This window comes from Dromaius novaehollandiae, chromosome 32 (assembly GCF_036370855.1).
Source record: "Dromaius novaehollandiae isolate bDroNov1 chromosome 32, bDroNov1.hap1, whole genome shotgun sequence".
Classification (NCBI taxonomy): domain Eukaryota; kingdom Metazoa; phylum Chordata; class Aves; order Casuariiformes; family Dromaiidae; genus Dromaius; species Dromaius novaehollandiae.
Window position 1 is genome coordinate 12,202 of NC_088131.1, and position 16,993 is coordinate 29,194.

General features: G+C 73.5%; 1 protein-coding gene across 1 annotated transcript; it reads left to right on the forward strand.

Moving 5' to 3' along the window:
• Positions 1 to 917: 917 nt before the first annotated feature.
• On the forward strand, positions 918 to 16,752 carry LOC135324525 (calmodulin-binding transcription activator 2-like). Its single transcript, XM_064501078.1, is given in 24 exon segments — positions 918 to 1,077; positions 1,172 to 1,272; positions 2,579 to 2,646; positions 2,731 to 2,866; positions 2,958 to 3,029; positions 3,878 to 4,031; positions 4,112 to 4,234; positions 4,313 to 5,064; positions 5,597 to 5,723; positions 6,389 to 6,475; positions 6,478 to 6,522; positions 7,505 to 7,623; positions 8,489 to 8,718; positions 10,124 to 10,202; positions 10,288 to 10,513; positions 13,219 to 13,265; positions 13,268 to 13,439; positions 13,509 to 13,704; positions 13,796 to 13,949; positions 14,788 to 14,859; positions 15,134 to 15,154; positions 15,428 to 15,621; positions 16,021 to 16,095; positions 16,209 to 16,752. Coding segments are annotated over 24 exon segments (3,345 nt in total). The 5' UTR covers positions 918 to 1,046; the 3' UTR covers positions 16,273 to 16,752.
• Positions 16,753 to 16,993: the final 241 nt, after the last annotated feature.

A 16,993-nucleotide genomic window follows, 5' to 3' on the forward strand; every position in this document is an offset into this window, starting at 1 on the left:
GCCGTGGGGCGGGGATGTGGGGTGCCGTGGGGCGGGGATGTGGGGCAGGGATGGGGGGTCTCCTGGGGGGGATGTGGAGGTGTGGGGCAGGGATCCTGGGGGTTTGGGGCAGGGATGTGGGGCAGGGCTCTGGGGTGCCGTGGGGCGGGGATGTGGGGTGCCGTGGGGCGGGGATGTGGGGCAGGGATGGGGGGTCTCCTGGGGGGGATGTGGAGGTGTGGGGCAGGGATCCTGGGGGTTTGGGGCAGGGATGATGTGGGGCGCCGTGGGGCAGGGATGTGGGGCAGGGAAGGAGGGGCATCAGCACATGGGTGTCCCCCCCGGTGTCCCCGTGTCCCCCCCCCCCCGTCCCCACCGGCCCCAGTGCCGCCCCCTGCGTCGGACCACCGTCCCCCCCGTGCTGGGGGGGACACGCTGGGGACACGGGGGGGGGACACACCGCCGCGGGGGGGTGACGGGGGGGTGACAGGGAGGTGACAGGGGGTGACATTGCCCCCCCAGGAGCCATCCGGTCCCCCGCGCCCCCCCCCCCGGCGGAGCCGCCCCGGCCCGGCGCGCTGAGGCACCTCGGTGACGGGGGGGTGACACCACCCTGGGGGGGTGACAGGGAGGTGACAGGGGGTGACAGGGGGTGACATTGCCCCCCCACCCAGGAGCCATCCGGTCCCCCGCGCCCCCCCGGCGGAGCCGCCCCGGCCCGGCGCGCTGAGGCACCTCGGTGTCGGGGGGTGACGGGGGGTGACACCACCCTGGGGGGGTGACAGGGAGGTGACAGGAGGTGACAGGGGGTGACATTGCCCCCCCACCCAGGAGCCATCCGGTCCCCCGCGCCCCCCCGGCGGAGCCGCCCCGGCCCGGCGCGCTGAGGCACCTCGGTGTCGGGGGGTGACGGGGGGGTGACACCACCCTGGGGGGTGACAGGGAGGTGACAGGAGGTGACAGGGGGTGACATTGCCCCCCCACCCAGGAGCCATCCGGTCCCCCGCGCCCCCCCCCCGGCGGAGCCGCCCCGGCCCGGCGCGCTGAGGCGCCGGCGCAGCCCCGCCATGAGCAGCAAGGAGCCCGCGGAGCTGCCCGGTGAGCGCCCCGCCGCGGGGGGGGGGGGGGCAGGGGGGGCCCAGGCGTCCGGCCCCCCTCACCCCCCCCCTTTCCCGCCCCCCCCCCCCCGCAGAGAGGCCCCCCCTGAAGGTGTTCCTGCCGCGGCAGCTGGTGGAGAGTCTGCCCAAGTGCCCCGTGCTGCCGGCGGAGCGCCTGCGCTGGAACACCAACGAGGTGCCGGCGGGGACGCGGGGACACGGGGACAGCGGGGACACGGGGACATGGGGTGACGGGGACAGCAGGGTGATGGGGACACGGGGACAGCGGGGTGACGGGGACGTGGGGACATGGGGTGACAGGGACAGCAGGGTGACGGGGACACGGGGAAAGCGGGGACACGGGGATGTGGGGACATGGGGTGACAGGGACAGCCGGGTGATGGGGACACAGGGACGTGGGGACATGGGGTGACAGGGACAGCAGGGTGATGGGGACACAGGGACAGCAGGGACACAGGGACGTGGAGACATGGGGTGACAGGGACAGCAGGGTGACGGGGACACGGGGAAAGCGGGGACACGGGGACGTGGGGACATGGAGACATGGGGTGACAGGGACAGCGGGGTGATGGGGTCACAGGGACAGCGGGGACACGGGGACATGGGGTCACGGGGACATGGGGTGACGGGGACAGCGGGGTGATGGGGACACGGGGACAGCGGGGATACGGGGACGTGGGGACATGGGGTGACAGGGACAGCAGGGTGACGGGGACACGGGGAAAGCGGGGACACGGGGATGTGGGGACATGGGGTGACAGGGACAGCCGGGTGATGGGGACACGGGGACAGCAGGGACACGGGGACATGGAGACATGGAGACATGGGGTGACAGGGACAGCGGGGTGATGGGGTCACAGGGACAGCGGGGACACGGGGATATGGGGACAGGGGCACAGGGGCCTTGGGGACACGGGGATGGGGGACGGTAGGGCCTTGGGGACATGCTGACAGGGACATGGGGGCTTTGGGGACACAGTGGCAGGGCCCAGCAGGGCCTTGGGGGACACTGGGGCACCAGGGATGGGGCCTTGGGGGACACTGGGGCCTTGGGGACATGATGACAGGGGCCAGCAGGGCCTTGGGGACAGGGTGAGGGAGGACATGGGGGCCTTGGGACACAGTGACAGGGACATGGGCATCTTGGGGTCGTGGTGATGGGGGACAGCAGGGCACCAGCGACAGGGAGCCGGGGGACAGAGGAGTCTTGGGGACATGGTGACAGGGACAGGGGGCCTCGGGGACATGGCGATGGGGGACACGGGGGCCTCGGGGACAGGGTGGGGGGGACACGGGGGCCTCGGGGACATGGTGACGGGGACATGAGCTCGAGGACATGATGATGGGGGACACGGGGGCCTGGGGGACACGGGGACCCCCAGGACATGGCGATGGGGGACACGGGGGCCTTGGGGACACGGTGACAGGGACACGGGGGCCTCGGGGCCGGGGGGGGCCGCCCTCACACCCCCCCCCCCCAGGAGATCGCCTCCTACCTCATCACCTTCGAGAAGCACGAGGAGTGGCTGTGCTGCGCGCCCCGCACCAGGTGGGCCGGGGGGGGGCCGGGGGGGTCCCAGCGCGCCGGGGGGGGGCCGCCCGGCCTCACCCGCCCCCCCCGCGCCCCCCCCAGGCCCCCCAACGGCTCCCTGCTGCTCTACAACCGCAAGAAGGTGAAGTACCGCAAGGACGGCTACTGCTGGAAGAAGCGCCGCGACGGCAAGACCACGCGCGAGGACCACATGAAGCTCAAGGTGCAGGGCGTGGAGGTAGGCCGGGGGGGGCCGGGGGGGCCGCACGGCGCGGGGGGGGCCCGGGGGGGCCCTCGAACCGGCCCCCACCCCCCCCCGTGCCCCGCAGTGCCTCTACGGCTGCTACGTGCACTCCTCCATCGTCCCCACCTTCCACCGCCGCTGCTACTGGCTGCTGCAGGTACCGGGGGGGGGGGGGGGGCGTGGGGGGTCCTTGGCACCCGGGGGGGGTGCGGGGGGGGGTCCTCGGCACGCGGGGGTTGCAGGAGGGGCCCAGGCGGCCCTAATCCCCCCCCAAAACCCTCGGGAAGGACCCAGGGGTCCTTATAGCCCCCCCAGGAGGGTCCCAGGGGTCCTTATACCCCCCCCAGCCCCCCCACGAGGGTCCTAGGTGCCCTTTTACCCCCCAGCCCCTGCCAGGAGGGTCCCAGAGGTCCTTATAGCCCCCCAACACCCCCCCGGGAGGGACCCAGGCGGCCCTAATCCCCCCCCAGCACCCTGGGGAGGGTCCTAGGTGCCCTTTTACCCCCCAGCCCCCCCCAGGAGGAACCTAGGGGTCCTTATAGCCCCCCGGGAGGGACCCAGGCGGCCCTAATCCCCCCCCCAGCCCCCCCACGAGGGTCCTAGGTGCCCTTTTACCCCCCAGCCCCCGCCAGGAGGGTCCCAGAGGTCCTTATAGCCCCCCAACACCCCCCCGGGAGGGACCCAGGCGGCCCTAATCCCCCCCCAGCCCCCCCCAGGCGGGTCCCAGGGGTCCTTATAGCCCCCCAACACCCCCCCGGGAGGGACCCTGGGGTCCTTATCACCCCCCCAGGAGGGGCCCGGTGGTCCTGACACCCCCCCAGCCCCCCCAGGAGGGACCCAGGGGTCCTTATAGCCCCCCAACCCCCCCCAGCCCCTCCCAGGGGTCCTTATAGCCCCCCAACACCCCCCTGGGAGGGACCCAGGCGTCCGGGGCCCTGCGGGGAGGGACCCAGGTGTCCGGGGCGCCCGTGGGGGGGGTCCCAGGCGTGCCCCCCCCCCCCGCAGAACCCGGACATCGTGCTGGTGCACTACCTGAACGTGCCGGCGGCGGAGGAGGGGGGCAAGGCCTGCGCCCCCCCGCTCTGCGCCCCCGGCCCCGAGCGCCGCGAGTGGCTGCGCTGGTCCCAGGAGGAGCTCGTCGCCCAGCTCCGCCCCATGTGTAAGCGCACGGGGGGGGGGGCCCAAGGGGGCCGGGGGGGGTGCGCTGGCCCCCCCTGACCCCCCCGTGCCCCCCCCCAGTCCACGGGGTGAAGTGGGCGTGCGGCCCCGGCGGCGGCGTCTCGCTGGAGCAGGCGGTGCGGCAGGCGCTGGAGAGCCAGCGGGCCCGGCCCGCGCCCCGCACCCACGCCTGCCTCTGCCCCGGTGAGTGCGGCGCCGGGGGGGGGGGGGCCACGCCGCGCCCCCCCGCCCCCCCTGACCCCCCTGACCCCCCCGCCGCAGGCGCCCCCGGGCACAGCTGCAGCAGCACCAAACACCGCATCATCTCGCCCAAAACGGAGGCCTGCGCCAAGCCGGGGGGGCCCAAGGCGCCGTCGTCGCCCGACACCACGCAGCCCTCGCCCGGGGGGGGGGCACCCCCCCCGCCCCCGCCGCCGCCCCCCCCCGGCGCCCCCGCCGTGGCCCTGGGGCTGCCGCTGCTGCTGGTGGCCCCCCCCCCGCCGCCGCCGCCGCCCCCCCCGCCGCCCCCCCCCAAGCCGCTGGGGCTGACGCCCAGCCAGCACCTGGTGGCGGGGGAGGCCGGCGGCGGGGGGGGCGCGGCGGCGGTGGCGGTGGCGGTGGCGGTGGCCCCCCCCGGTGCGGCGGTGCCGGAGCCGGAGCCGGAGCCGGGGGGGGCCTCGGCCTTCGACCCCGACCGCTTCCTCAACAGCCCGCGGCGGGGGCAGACGTACGGGCGCGAGGGGGGGGGCGGGGGGGGGCCACCCGCCCCCCGGCCCCCCCCCGCCGCCGAGGCCGCCGGCCCCCCCCCGGCCAAGGCGCTGCCGCTCGACGGCCTCCTCGCAGAGCTGCTGGCGGAGGGCGGGGGCTGCGCGCGCCCCCCCCGCGCCCCCCCCGGCGGCCCCCCCCCGGCGGCGGCGGCGCCCCCCCCGCGCGGCCCCCCCCCCGCCGCCGCCACCGCCACCCCCGGCGGCCCCGCCGAGCCCCCCGCGCTCGTGGCCATCACCGACTTCTCCCCGGAGTGGTCCTACCCCGAGGCGAGCGCCCGGAGCGGGAGCGGGATCAGGGAGCGGGGAGCGGGGTCGGGATGGGATCAGGATCGGGGATCGGGATCGGGAATCGGGAGCGGGATGGGATCAGGATCGGGGATCGGGATCAGGGATCGGGAATCGGGAGCGGGATGGGATCAGGATCAGGGATTGGAGATCGGGGATCGGGATGGGATCAGGGAGCGAGGATCGGGATCGGAGATCGGGGATGGGATCAGGATCGGGGATGGGCCTCGGGGATGAGGTGGGGGATCAGAATTAGGGATTGGGAATGGGATCAGGATCAGGGGTTGGAGATCAGGATGGGATCAGGGATGGGGCCGGGGGGGCTCTGACACCCCGTGTCCCCCCCCGTTGCGCGCAGGGCGGCGTCAAGGTGCTGATCACGGGGCCCTGGGCCGAGGCTGGGTTGGGAATGGGGATGGGATCAGGGATGGGGCTGGGGGAGATGGGATGGGGCCGGGGGGGGGCCGGGGGGGCTCTGACACCCCGTGTCCTCCCCCGGCCCCCCCCCGCGCAGGGCGGCGTCAAGGTGCTGATCACGGGGCCCTGGGCCGAGGGCGCCGGCGCCTACAGCTGCCTCTTCGACCGCCTCGCGGTGCCGGCGGCCCTGGTGCAGCCCGGCGTGCTGCGCTGCTACTGCCCGCGTGAGTGCCGGGAACAACGCCGGGAACAACGCCGGGAACAACGCCGGGAACAACGCCGGGAGCGGGGCGGGAACGCCGGGATCAAGGCGGGGAAACACCGGGTATCGGGTGGGGGAAGATGCTGGGATCGAGGTGGGAAAAACACCGGGATCAGGGTGGGAAACGCTGGGATCAGGGCGGGAAAAATGCCGGGATTGGGGAGGGGGGGAGATGCTGGGATCCAGGTGGGAAAAACACCGGGATCAGGGTGGGAAAAATACTGGGACTGGGCGGGGGGGAATACTGAAATCGGGGAGGAAACGCTGGGATGGGGGTGGGAAAAATACCGAGATTGAGGAGGAAACACTGGGATGGAGGGGGAAACGGGGATGGGGGGAAATGCCGGGATGGGGGAACGCCGGGATGGGGGAACGCTGGGATGGAGGGATGCCGGGATGAGGGAACGCCAGGATGGAGGGAATGCTGGGATGGAGGGATGCCAGGATGGGGGAAACGCTGGGATGGAGGGAACGCCGGGATGGAGGGATGCCGGGATGGAGGGATGCCGGGATGGGGAAACGCCAGGATGGAGGGATGCCGGGATGGAGGGATGCCGGGATGGAGGGATGCTGGGATGAGGATGCCGGGATGAGGGAACGCCGGTGCTGACGTCGCGGCGTTGGCAGCGCACGAGGCCGGCCCTGCTGCCCTGCGCGTGGCCGTTGCCGCCCGGCTGCTCTCGGCGCCGGCGCCCTTCGAGTACCGGCCCCGCGGCCCCCCCCGCCGCCCGGCGCCCCCCTCGACTGGCTCTCGCTCGACGGTGCGTGCCGCGCCCGGACGCCTGGGCCCCGCGGGGGGGGAGCCTGCAATCGCCCTTATCCCCCGCGCCCGGACGCCTGGGCCCCGCTGGGGGGGGACCCCAAAACCGCCCTTATCCCCTGCGCCCGGACGCCTGGGCCCCGCTGGGGGGGGGACCCCAAAACCGCCCTTATCCCCTGCGCCCGGACGCCTGGGCCCCGCTGGGGGGGGGGGCCCGGAATCGTCTTTATCCCCCGCACCCGGACGCCTGGGCCCCGCTGGGGGGGGACCCCAAAACCGCCCTTATCCCCTGCGCCCGGACGCCTGGGCCCCGCTGGGGGGGGACCCCAAAACCGCCCTTATCCCCCGCGCCCGGACGCCTGGGCCCCGCTGGGGGGGGGGACCCCAAAACCGCCCTTATCCCCCGCGCCCGGACGCCTGGGCCCCGCTGGGGGGGACCCCAAAACCGCCCTTATCCCCCGCGCCCGGATGCCTGGGCCCCACTGGGGGGGGGACCCCAAAACCGCCCTTATCCCCTGCGCCCGGACGCCTGGGCCCCGCTGGGGGGGGGGACCCCAAAACCGCCCTTATCCCCCGCGCCCGGACGCCTGGGCCCTGCTGGGGGGGGACCCCAAAACCGCCCTTATCCCCTGCGCCCGGACGCCTGGGCCCCGCTGGGGGGGGACCCCAAAACCGCCCTTATCCCCCGCGCCCGGACGCCTGGGCCCTGCTGGGGGGGGACCCCAAAACCACCCTTATCCCCTGCGCCCGAACGCCTGGGCCCTCTCGCAGCAGGGAGCGGGTGCGTGGGGGGGTCACCCGGACGCCTGGGCCCTCTCACAGCGGGGAGGGGGCGCGTGGGGGGGTCACCCGGACGCCTGGGCCCTCTCACAGCGGGGAGGGGGCGCGTGGGGGGGTCGCCCGGACGCCTGGGCCCTCTCGCAGCGGGGAGGGGGCACGTGGGGGGGTCGCCCGGATGCCTGGGCCCTCACCCCCCCCCCCAGACAACCAGTTCCGGATGTCGATCCTGGAGCGCCTGGAGCAGATGGAGAAGCGCCTGGCCGAGATGGCGGCCGGGGCCCAGGGGCCGCGGGGGGGCCCCGGCGACCCCCCCCCGGGGCAGGTGAGGCCGTGCGGCGCCCGGACGCCTGGGCCCCTTCCCGGGGGTTTCGGGGGGTTCCAGGGGTTTCGGGGGGTTTTTCCAGGGGGTTTCTGGGGGGGGTTTGGGGGGTTCCCGGGGGTTTTCCGGGGGGGTTTCTGCAGGTTTTCCGGGGGGTTTCTGGGGGATTTTCCGGGGGGTTTCTTGGGGGTTTTCTGGGGGGTTCCTGGGGGTTTCTGGGGTTTCCTGGGGGCTTCTGGGGGGTTTTCCTGGGGGTTTTGGGGGGGTTCTGGGTAGTTTTCTGGGGGTTTTCCTGGGGGTTTTCTGGGGGTTTTCCTGGGGGCTTCTGGGGGGCTTCCAGGGGGTTTCTGGGGTTTCCAGCAGGTTTTCCGGGGGTTTCCCAGGGTTTTCCGGGGGGTTTCCTGGGGGTTTCCCAGGGCTTTTCCAGGGTTTTGGGGGGTTTCTGGGGTTTCCCAGGAGTTTCCGGGGGTTTTCTGGGGGGGTTCCTGGGGGTTTTCTGGGGTTTCCCAGGGTTTTCTGGGGGGCTTTGGGGGACTTTCTTGGGGGGTTTCCGTGCGGTTTCCTGAGTGTTTTCCGGGGGGTTTTCCGGCGGTTTCTGGGGGGGTTTTCCGGGGTTTTCCCAGGGGGTTTCTGGGGGCGTTTTTTGGGGTTTTCCCGGGGGATTTCTGGGGGTTTCTGGGGGGTTTTCCGGGTGGTTTCTGGGGGGGTTTCCGGGGGTTTCTGGGGGGGTTTTCCGGGGGTTTCCCGGGGGATTTCTGGGGGTTTTCCCGGGGGGTTTCTGGGGGGTTTCCGGGTGGTTTCCCGGCGTTTTCCGGGGTGGTTTCGCGGGGTCCGCGCCGCGGTCGTGGTGGCTGACGGGCGTGTGCAGGGGCCGGGGCCGGGGCCGGGCGACGCCTTCGAGCGGCGGGTGGTGGCCGTGTGCGAGGCGCTGATGGCGCGGGGGGGCCGCCCGGGCCCCGTTGCTGTCCCCGGCCCCGCTGTTGTCCCCGGCCCCGCTGTTGTCCCCGGCCCCGCGGCCGCCCGCCGCGGCCTGACGCTGCTGCACCTGGCGGCTGCCCAGGGCTACGCCGGCCTCGTCGACACCCTGCGCCGCTGGAGGTGGGGACGGCGCGGCGACGGCGGCACGGGGACCGGGAAACGGGCGTGGAAACCAGGGAAACGGGGACGGGGACGGGGACGGGGGACGGAAATGGGGACGGGGGAAACGGGGGAACAGGGACAGACTGGGGAAACGGGGACGGGGACGGGGGACGGAAATGGAGAAACGGGGGTGGAAACAGGGGAAACGGGGACGGGGAAACAGGGACGGGGAAACAGGGATGGAAACGGGGACGGAAATGGGGACGGGGGAAACGGGGGAACAGGGACAGACTGGGGAAACGGGGACGGGGATGGGGGGGGACGGGGAAACAGGGATGGAAACAAGGGAAACGGGGACGGGGAAACGGGGGAAACGGGGACAGGGAAACGGGGGAAATGGGAAATGGAGACAGGGACAGAAACGGGGATGGAAATGGGGGAAACGGGGATGGGGACATGGGAAATGGAGACAGAAACGGGAAACGGGGATGGTGGAACAGGGACAGAAACAAGGGAAACGGGCGGAAACAGGGACGGGGAAATGGGGACGGAAATGGGGGAAATGGCGACAGGGAAATGGGGACGGGGACGGAAACGGGGGAAATGGGGACGGAAACGGGGATGGGGAAATGGGATGGAAATGGAGGAAACGGGGACGGAAACAAGGGAAACAGGGACGGGGGAAACGGGGATGGAAACAAGGATGGACGAGGGGAAACTGGGATGGAAACGGGGACGGAAATGGGGGAAACAGGGACAGAGAAGGGGATGGGGACAGACGGGGAAACGGGGATGGAGATGGGGATGGAAACAAGGGAAATGGGGATGGAGGTGGAAACGGGGGAAACAGGGACAGAAATGGGGATGGGGATGGAAATGGGGGAAATGGGAACGGGGAAATGAGGATGGGGACAGACGGGGGAAACAGGGACAGACGGGCGGAAATGGGATGGACATAGGAACAGATGGGGGAAATGGAGACAAAAATGGGGGAAAACGGGGACGGATGGGGGAAATGGATGGGGATGGATGGAAACGGGGACGGGGGAAATGGGGACGGACGGGGTGGAAACAGGGATGAGGACGGATGGGGGAAACAGGGACAGGGATGGAGGAGGGGGACGGAGACGAAGGGGGGAAACTGGGGACGAATGGGGGAAACAGGGACGGATCCGGAGGGGGAGAAATGGGAACCACGAGGACAGATCCGGCCGGGGGGAGACGGGGAGGGACCCGGAGAGGGGAAACGGCGCTGGATCCCGCCGGGGGGATGGGAAATGGGGCTGGATCCAGCCGGGGAGAGACAGGGAGGGACCCGGAGGCGGGAAACGGGGCTGGATCCCGCCGGGGAGGTCGGGAAACGGGGCTGGGGCTGGGGATATCCGCCGGGATCGTCCCTCACCCCCTCCGTCCCCCCCGGCAGGGCGCTGGCGGCCGAGAGCCCGGACCTGGAGCGGGAGGTCGACCCGCTCGGCGTGGACCACTTCCGCTGCACGCCCCTGGTGAGACGCACGGACACGGGGCGCGGGGGGGGGGCACGCACGGACACGGGGGGGCCGCTGACCGCTGTGTCCCCCCCCCCCGCAGATGTGGGCCTGCGCCCTGGGGCAGCGGGAGGCGGCGGTGCGGCTGGCGCGCTGGGAGCGGCGGGCGCTGGCGGTGCCGGACGCCCTGGGCCGCCTGCCGCTGAGCCTCGCCCGCGCCCGCGGCCACCGGGGCCTGGCCGCCCGCCTGGAGCGGCTGCAGCGCCGCCGCCGGCCCCCCCGCCGCCCCCCCCGCCTGCCCTCCCCGCTCGCCCCCAGCCCCGACACAGGTACGGACGACGGCGACGCTCCCCCGGGTCCCGCCGCGACGTCCCCGAGGTCCCGCTGGGGTGTCCCCGAGCTCCCCCGGCCGCTCTGGGGTGTCCCTGGGCCCATCTGGGGTGTCCCCAAGGTCCCCCAGCCACTCTGGGGTGTCCCTGCGCCCATCTGGGGTGTCCCCAAGGTCCCCCGGCCGCTCTGGGGTGTCCCCGGGCCCATCTGGGGTGTCCCCGGGGTCCCACTGGGGTGTCCCCGAGGTCCCCTGGCCACTCTGGGGTGTCCCTGCGCCCATCTGGGGTGTCCCCAAGGTCCCCCGGCCGCTCTGGGGTGTCCCCGGGCCCATCTGGGGTGTCCCCGGGGTCCCACTGGGGTGTCCCCGAGGTCCCCCGGCCGCTCTGGGGTGTCCCTGCGCCCATCTGGGTTGTCCCCAAGGTCCCCTGGCCACTCTGGGGTGCCCCCAGGTCCATCCGGGGCGTCCCCAAGGTCCCCTGGCCACTCCGGAGCATCCCTGGGCCCATCTGGGGTGTCCCCAAGGTCCTCTGGCCACTTCAGAGTGTCCCCAGGCCCATCCAGGGTGTCCCCGAGGTCCCACTGGGGTGTCCCTGAGGTCCCCTGGCCTCTCTGGGGTGTCCCCAAGGTCCCCTGGCTGCACTGGGGTGTCCCTGGGCCCATCCGGGGTGTCCCCAACGTCCCCCGGCCACTCTGAGGTGTCCCCGGGCCCATCCGGGGTGTCCCCAAGGTTCCCTGGCCACTCCGGAGCATCCCTGGGCCCATCCGGCGTGTCCCCAAGGTCCCCTGGCCACTCCAGAGTGTCCCCAGGGCCATCCAGGGTGTCCCAGAGTCCCTCAGGGGTGTCCCTGAGGTCCCCTGGCTGCTCTGGGGTGTCCCCAGGCCCATCCGGGGTGTCCCCAAGGTCCCCCAGCCACTCCGGAGCATCCCTGGGCCCATCTGGGGTGTCCCCAAGGTCCTCTGGCCACTGCAGAGTGTCCCCAGGCCCATCCAGGGTGTCCCCGAGGTCCCCTGGCCGCTCTGGGGTGTCCCCGGGCCCATCTGGGGTGTCCCCAAGGTCCCCCGGCCACTCTGAGGTGTCCCCAGGCCCATCCGGGGAGTCCCCAGGTCCCTCAGGGGCGTCCTCACATCTCTCGGGGGTGTCCCTGAGGTCCCCTGGCCGCTCTGGGGTGTCCCTGGGCCCATCTGGGGTGTCCCCAGGTCCCTCAGGGGTGTCCCCAAGGTTCCCTGGCCACTCCGGAGCATCCCTGGGCCCATCCGGCGTGTCCCCAAGGTCCCCTGGCCACTCCAGAGTGTCCCCAGGCCCATCCAGGGTGTCCCCAAGGTCCTGCTGGGGTGTCCCCGAGGTCCCCTGGCCACTCTGAGGTGTCCCTGGGCCCATCTGGGGTGTCCCCAAGGTCCCCTGGCCACTCCAGAGTGTCCCCAAGGCATCCAGTGTGTCCCCGAGGTCCCACGGGGGTGTCCCCCAGGTCCCCTGGCTGCTCTGAGGTGTCCCCGGGCCCATCTGGGGTGTCCCCAAGGTCCCCTGGCCACTCCGGAGCATCCCTGGGCCCATCCGGCGTGTCCCCAAGGTCCCCTGGCCACTCCAGAGTGTCCCCAGGGCCATCCAGGGTGTCCCTGAGTCCCTCAGGGGTGTCCCTGAGGTCCCCTGGCTGCTCTGGGGTGTCCCCAGGCCCATCCAGAGCGTCCCCAAGCCCATCCAGGGTGTCCCCGAGGTCCCCCAGCTGCTCCAGAGCATCCCTGGGCCCATCCGGGGTGTCCCCAAGGTCCCCTGGCCACTCCAGGGTGTCCCCAGGCCCATCCAGGGTGTCCCCAAGGTCCTGCTGGGGTGTCCCCGAGGTCCCCTGGCCACTCTGAGGTGTCCCTGGGCCCATCTGGGGTGTCCCCAAGGTCCCCTGGCCACTCCAGAGTGTCCCCAAGGCATCCAGTGTGTCCCCGAGGTCCCACGGGGGTGTCCCCCAGGTCCCCTGGCTGCTCTGAGGTGTCCCCGGGCCCATCTGGGGTGTCCCCAAGGTCCCCTGGCCACTCCGGAGCATCCCTGGGCCCATCCGGCGTGTCCCCAAGGTCCCCTGGCCACTCCAGAGTGTCCCCAAGGCCATCCAGGGTGTCCCTGAGTCCCTCAGGGGTGTCCCTGAGGTCCCCTGGCTGCTCTGGGGTGTCCCCAGGCCCATCCAGAGCGTCCCCAAGCCCATCCAGGGTGTCCCCGAGGTCTCCCAGCTGCTCCAGAGCATCCCTGGGCCCATCCGGGGCGTCCCCAAGGTCCCCCGGCCACTCCAGGGTGTCCCCAAGGCCATCCGGGGCGTCCCCAAGGTCCCCCGGCCACTCCAGGGTGTCCCCAAGCCCATCCGGGGTGTCCCCGAGGTCCCCCAGCTGCTCCAGAGCATCCCTGGGCCCATCCGGGGCGTCCCCAAGGTCCCCTGGCCGCTCCGGGGTGTCCCCAAGGCCATCCGGGGCGTCCCCGAGGTCCCCCAGCTGCTCCAGAGCATCCCTGGGCCCATCCGGGTCATCCCCAAGGTCCCCTGGCCACTCCAGGGTGTCCCCAAGGCCATCTGGGTCATCCCCAAGGTCCCCCGGCCACTCCAGGGTGTCCCCAAGGCCATCCGGGGTGTCCCCGAGGTCCCCCAGCCGCTCCGGAGCCCCTCGGGGTGCCCCCGTCCCCCTCGGGGCGTCCCCGGGCGCCCCGACGGCCCTGGCGTCCCCCCCGCAGGGCTCAGCACCGCCAGCAGCGTCTCGTCGCCCTCGGAGCTGTCGGACGGATCCGGCTGCGGCTGCGGATCCAGCTGCGGCTGCGGCTGCGGCTGCGGCTGCGTTCGGCGCAGCTCGGCCTGCTCCAGCGCCTCGGCCGCCCGCCCCTCGCCGGCCCCCAGCCCCGAGAGCCCCATGGAGCTGGGGGGGCCGCCCAGCCCCGCCCTCGCCGACGGCGCGCAGGTAGGGCGTGGGGGGCGGGGGGGGGCCCAGGCGTCCGGGCCGGCGGCGCGGCTCACCCCCTCGGCGCAGGTGGACGTGGCGGCGCTGGCGCGGCAGGTCCTCGAGGCGACGCCGGAGCGCATCAAGCACGAGGCGGCGGCGGCCCCGGCGCCGGGGGGGAGCGGGAGCGGGAGCGCCCGGCCCCGGGGGGGCTCGGCGCCGCCATGGCCTGGCTGGCCCCCTACCTGGAGGGGGCCGACCGCCCGCCCGGGGCCCCCCAGCGCAGGTAGGGCGACGCGGCGGCGGCGGGGGGGCGTGGGGGGGGATGTGTGGGGCGCGCCGTGGGGCGGCCCCGGTCCCACGCCGCCCCCCCGCAGCCCCCCGGAGACCCCCGGCTGGGCCGAGTTCCTGCGGGCGTCGGCGGGCGGCCGGGTGGAGCGCGACCTGGCGCTGCTGACGCTCTCGGACCGCGAGCAGCGCCAGCTCTACGAGGCCGCCCGCGTCATCCAGAGCGCCTTCCGCAAGTACAAGGTGACCCCCCCGGCCTGACACCCCCCCCACACGCCCCGGCGCGGACGCGGGATCCCCCCGGCGCGGCCCCACGACCCTCCCCGGCATGGTGGGATCCCCCCCGGCACGGCCCCGGGATCTGCCCGGCATGGTGACAGGATCCCCCCCGGCACGGCCCCGGGATCTGCCCGGCATGGTGACAGGATCCCCCCCGGCACGGCCCCGGGATCTGCCCGGCATGGTGACAGGATCCCCCCCGGCACGGCCCCGGGATCCCCCCCGGCACAGCGGGATCCCCCTCGGCATGGCCACAGGATCCCCCCAGCACAGCCAGAGGATCCCCCCCGGCACAGTGGGATCCCCCTCAGCACGGCCATGGGATCCCCCTCGGCACGATAGCGGGATCCCTCCCCCCGGCACAGCGGGATCCCCCTCGGCATGGCCACAGGATCCCCCCAGCACAGCCAGAGGATCCCCCCCGGCACAGTGGGATCCCCCTCAGCACGGCCACGGGATCCCCCTCGGCACGATAGCGGGATCCCTCCCCCCGACACAGCGGGATCCCCCTCAGCATGGCCCTGCAATCCCCCCCGGCACGGCCACAGGATCCCCCCCAGCATGGCAGCAGGATCCCCCCCCCAGCACAGCGGGATCCCCCCCAGCACAGCAGGATCCCCCCCAGCACAGCGGGATCCCCCCCAGCACAGCAGGATCCCCCTCAGCACAGCCCTGCGATCCCCCCCAGCACAGCCACAGGATCCCCCCCCAGCACAGCCATGGGATCCCCCCCGGCAATGCAGCGGGATCCCCCCCAGCACGGTGGGATCCCCCGGCTCTCACCTGTCCCCCCCCCCCCCAGGGCCGGCGGCTGAAGGAGCAGCAGGAAATGGCTGCGGCCGTGATCCAGCGCTGCTACCGCAAGTACAAGCAGGTAACGGGGCTTGGGGCCCCCCGGATCCCCTGGATCCCCCCTCAGATCCCCCTGGATCCCCTCAGATCCCCCCTCAGATCCCCCTAGATCCCTCTGGATCCCCCCCAGATTCCCCCTGGACACCCACCCCCTTGAGATCCCCCCAGATTCCCCCTGGACACCCACCCCCTATGGATGCCCCTGGACCCCCCCTCCAGATCCCCCTGGATCCCCCCTTGGATCCCCCCGGATCCCTCCCGGCCCCCGCTAACCCCCTCTCTCTCTGTCCCGCAAGCTCACCTGGATTGCTCTGAAGGTAACGGGGACGCCGGGGCCCCGCCGGGGCTGGGGGGGCGGCGCCCGGACGCCTGGGCCCCTCCTCGAGGGCTGGGGGTCACCCAGATGCCGGGGCCCCGCCGGGAGGGTGGTGGGGTTCGCCCGGACGCCTGGGCCCCTCCCCAAGGGCCACCCGGATGCCGGGGCCCCCCGCGTTGGCTGGGGGCTCCCCCGGACACCTGGGCCCCCCCCGCTGAGGGCCGCCCGGACGCCGGGGCCCGCTGACCCCCCCCCCGCCGTGCCCCCCCCGCAGTACGCGCTGTACCAGCGGATGACGCGGGCGGCCATCCTGATCCAGAGCAAGTTCCGCAGCTACTCGGAGCAGAAGAAGTTCCAGCGGCGCCGGCGGGCGGCCGTGCGCATCCAGCAGTGCTACCGCAGCCACCGCGCCCAGCGCCAGGGCCCCCCCCGCGCCCCCCCCGCGCCCCCCCCGCCCCCCCGCCCCAGGTGAGACACACACACCCCCCCCCCCCGCCCGGACACCAGGGCCCTCCCGTGCGCGCCGCCCGGACGCTGGGGCCCTCCCCGGCCGGGGGTGCTCAGACGCCTGGGCCCTGCGGGGTGGGGGGGCACTCGGACGCCTGGGCCCTGCAGGGTGGGGGGTGCCCGGACTCCTGGGCCCTCCCTGGGCAGGGGGCACCTGGCCACTTGGATCCCCTCGGGGGGGGGGGGGGGCACCTGGACGCCTGGGCCCCATGGGGGTGGGGGGGGGACGCCCGGACACCTGGGCCCCACAGGGCGGGGTGGGGGCGTGGGGGGGTGCTCGGACACCCGGGTGTCCCGCGGGCGGGTGAGGGGGGGGCCCGGACGCCTGGGCCCTCACCCGCCCCCCTCTCCCCCCCCCAGGGGCACCTTCCTCACCAAGAAGCAGGACCAGGCGGCGCGCAAGATCATGCAGTTCCTGCGGCGCTGCCGGCACCGGTGCGGGGGGGGGACGGGGGGCTGGGGGGGCTGCGGGGGGGCGGATTCGGGGCTGGGGGGGCCGGGGGGGGTTTCCCCACATCTCACCCCCCCCTTTTCTCCCCCCCTCCCAGGATGAAGGAGCTGAAGCAGAGCAGAGAGCTGGAAAGTTTACAGAAGCAGGGCCTGGCCTCGTAACCCCCACGCCGGGGGCCCAGGCGTCCGGGGCTGCCCCCCCCCCCGCCCCGCACCAGGGACCCAGGCATCCGGGGCCATCGCCCCCCCCACAAGCAGCATGGACCCAGGCGGCCGGGGACGTCACCGTGGGCCCAGGCGGCCGGGGCCATCGCCCCCCCCACGGACCTGGCCTGCTGCACCAGGGACCCAGGCGTCCGGGGACGGTTCCCCCCCCCCCCCAGCATGGACCCAGGCGTCCGGGGACGGTTCCCCCCCGCACCATGGACCCAGGCGTCCGGGCCCCCCCCCGGCTTTGCCTTATCTCTGGTGCCAAGCGCCCCCGTCCTGCTGCCGCCGGGGGTGGGGGGGTGGTTTGGGGGCCCGGACGCCTGGGCCCATGGGGGCGGGGCCGCCCCCCCCCCCCGCTGCCTGTACATACGCTGCCGCCGCGGCCCCGGCCGCCTTTGTACAAATTTCCATTAAAAACGACAAAACGGCAAAGAGGAGAAGAGTGGGGGGGGGGCCAGGACGGGGGGGGGGGGGGCACACGCGGCGGGGGGGGGACGGGAAACCCCTGGGCTGCCCCTTTAAGAGCCCCTCTGCCCTCGCCTTTAAGGAGGTTCTGCCCCTTTAAGGGCAGGTCACCCTGGTTTTATCCCCCCCGAAAAAGGGGTCTGTTCCCCTTTAAGGCCATGGGGGGGGGGGGCAGAGGTGTGCCTGCACCTTTAAGACCTGCGCCTTT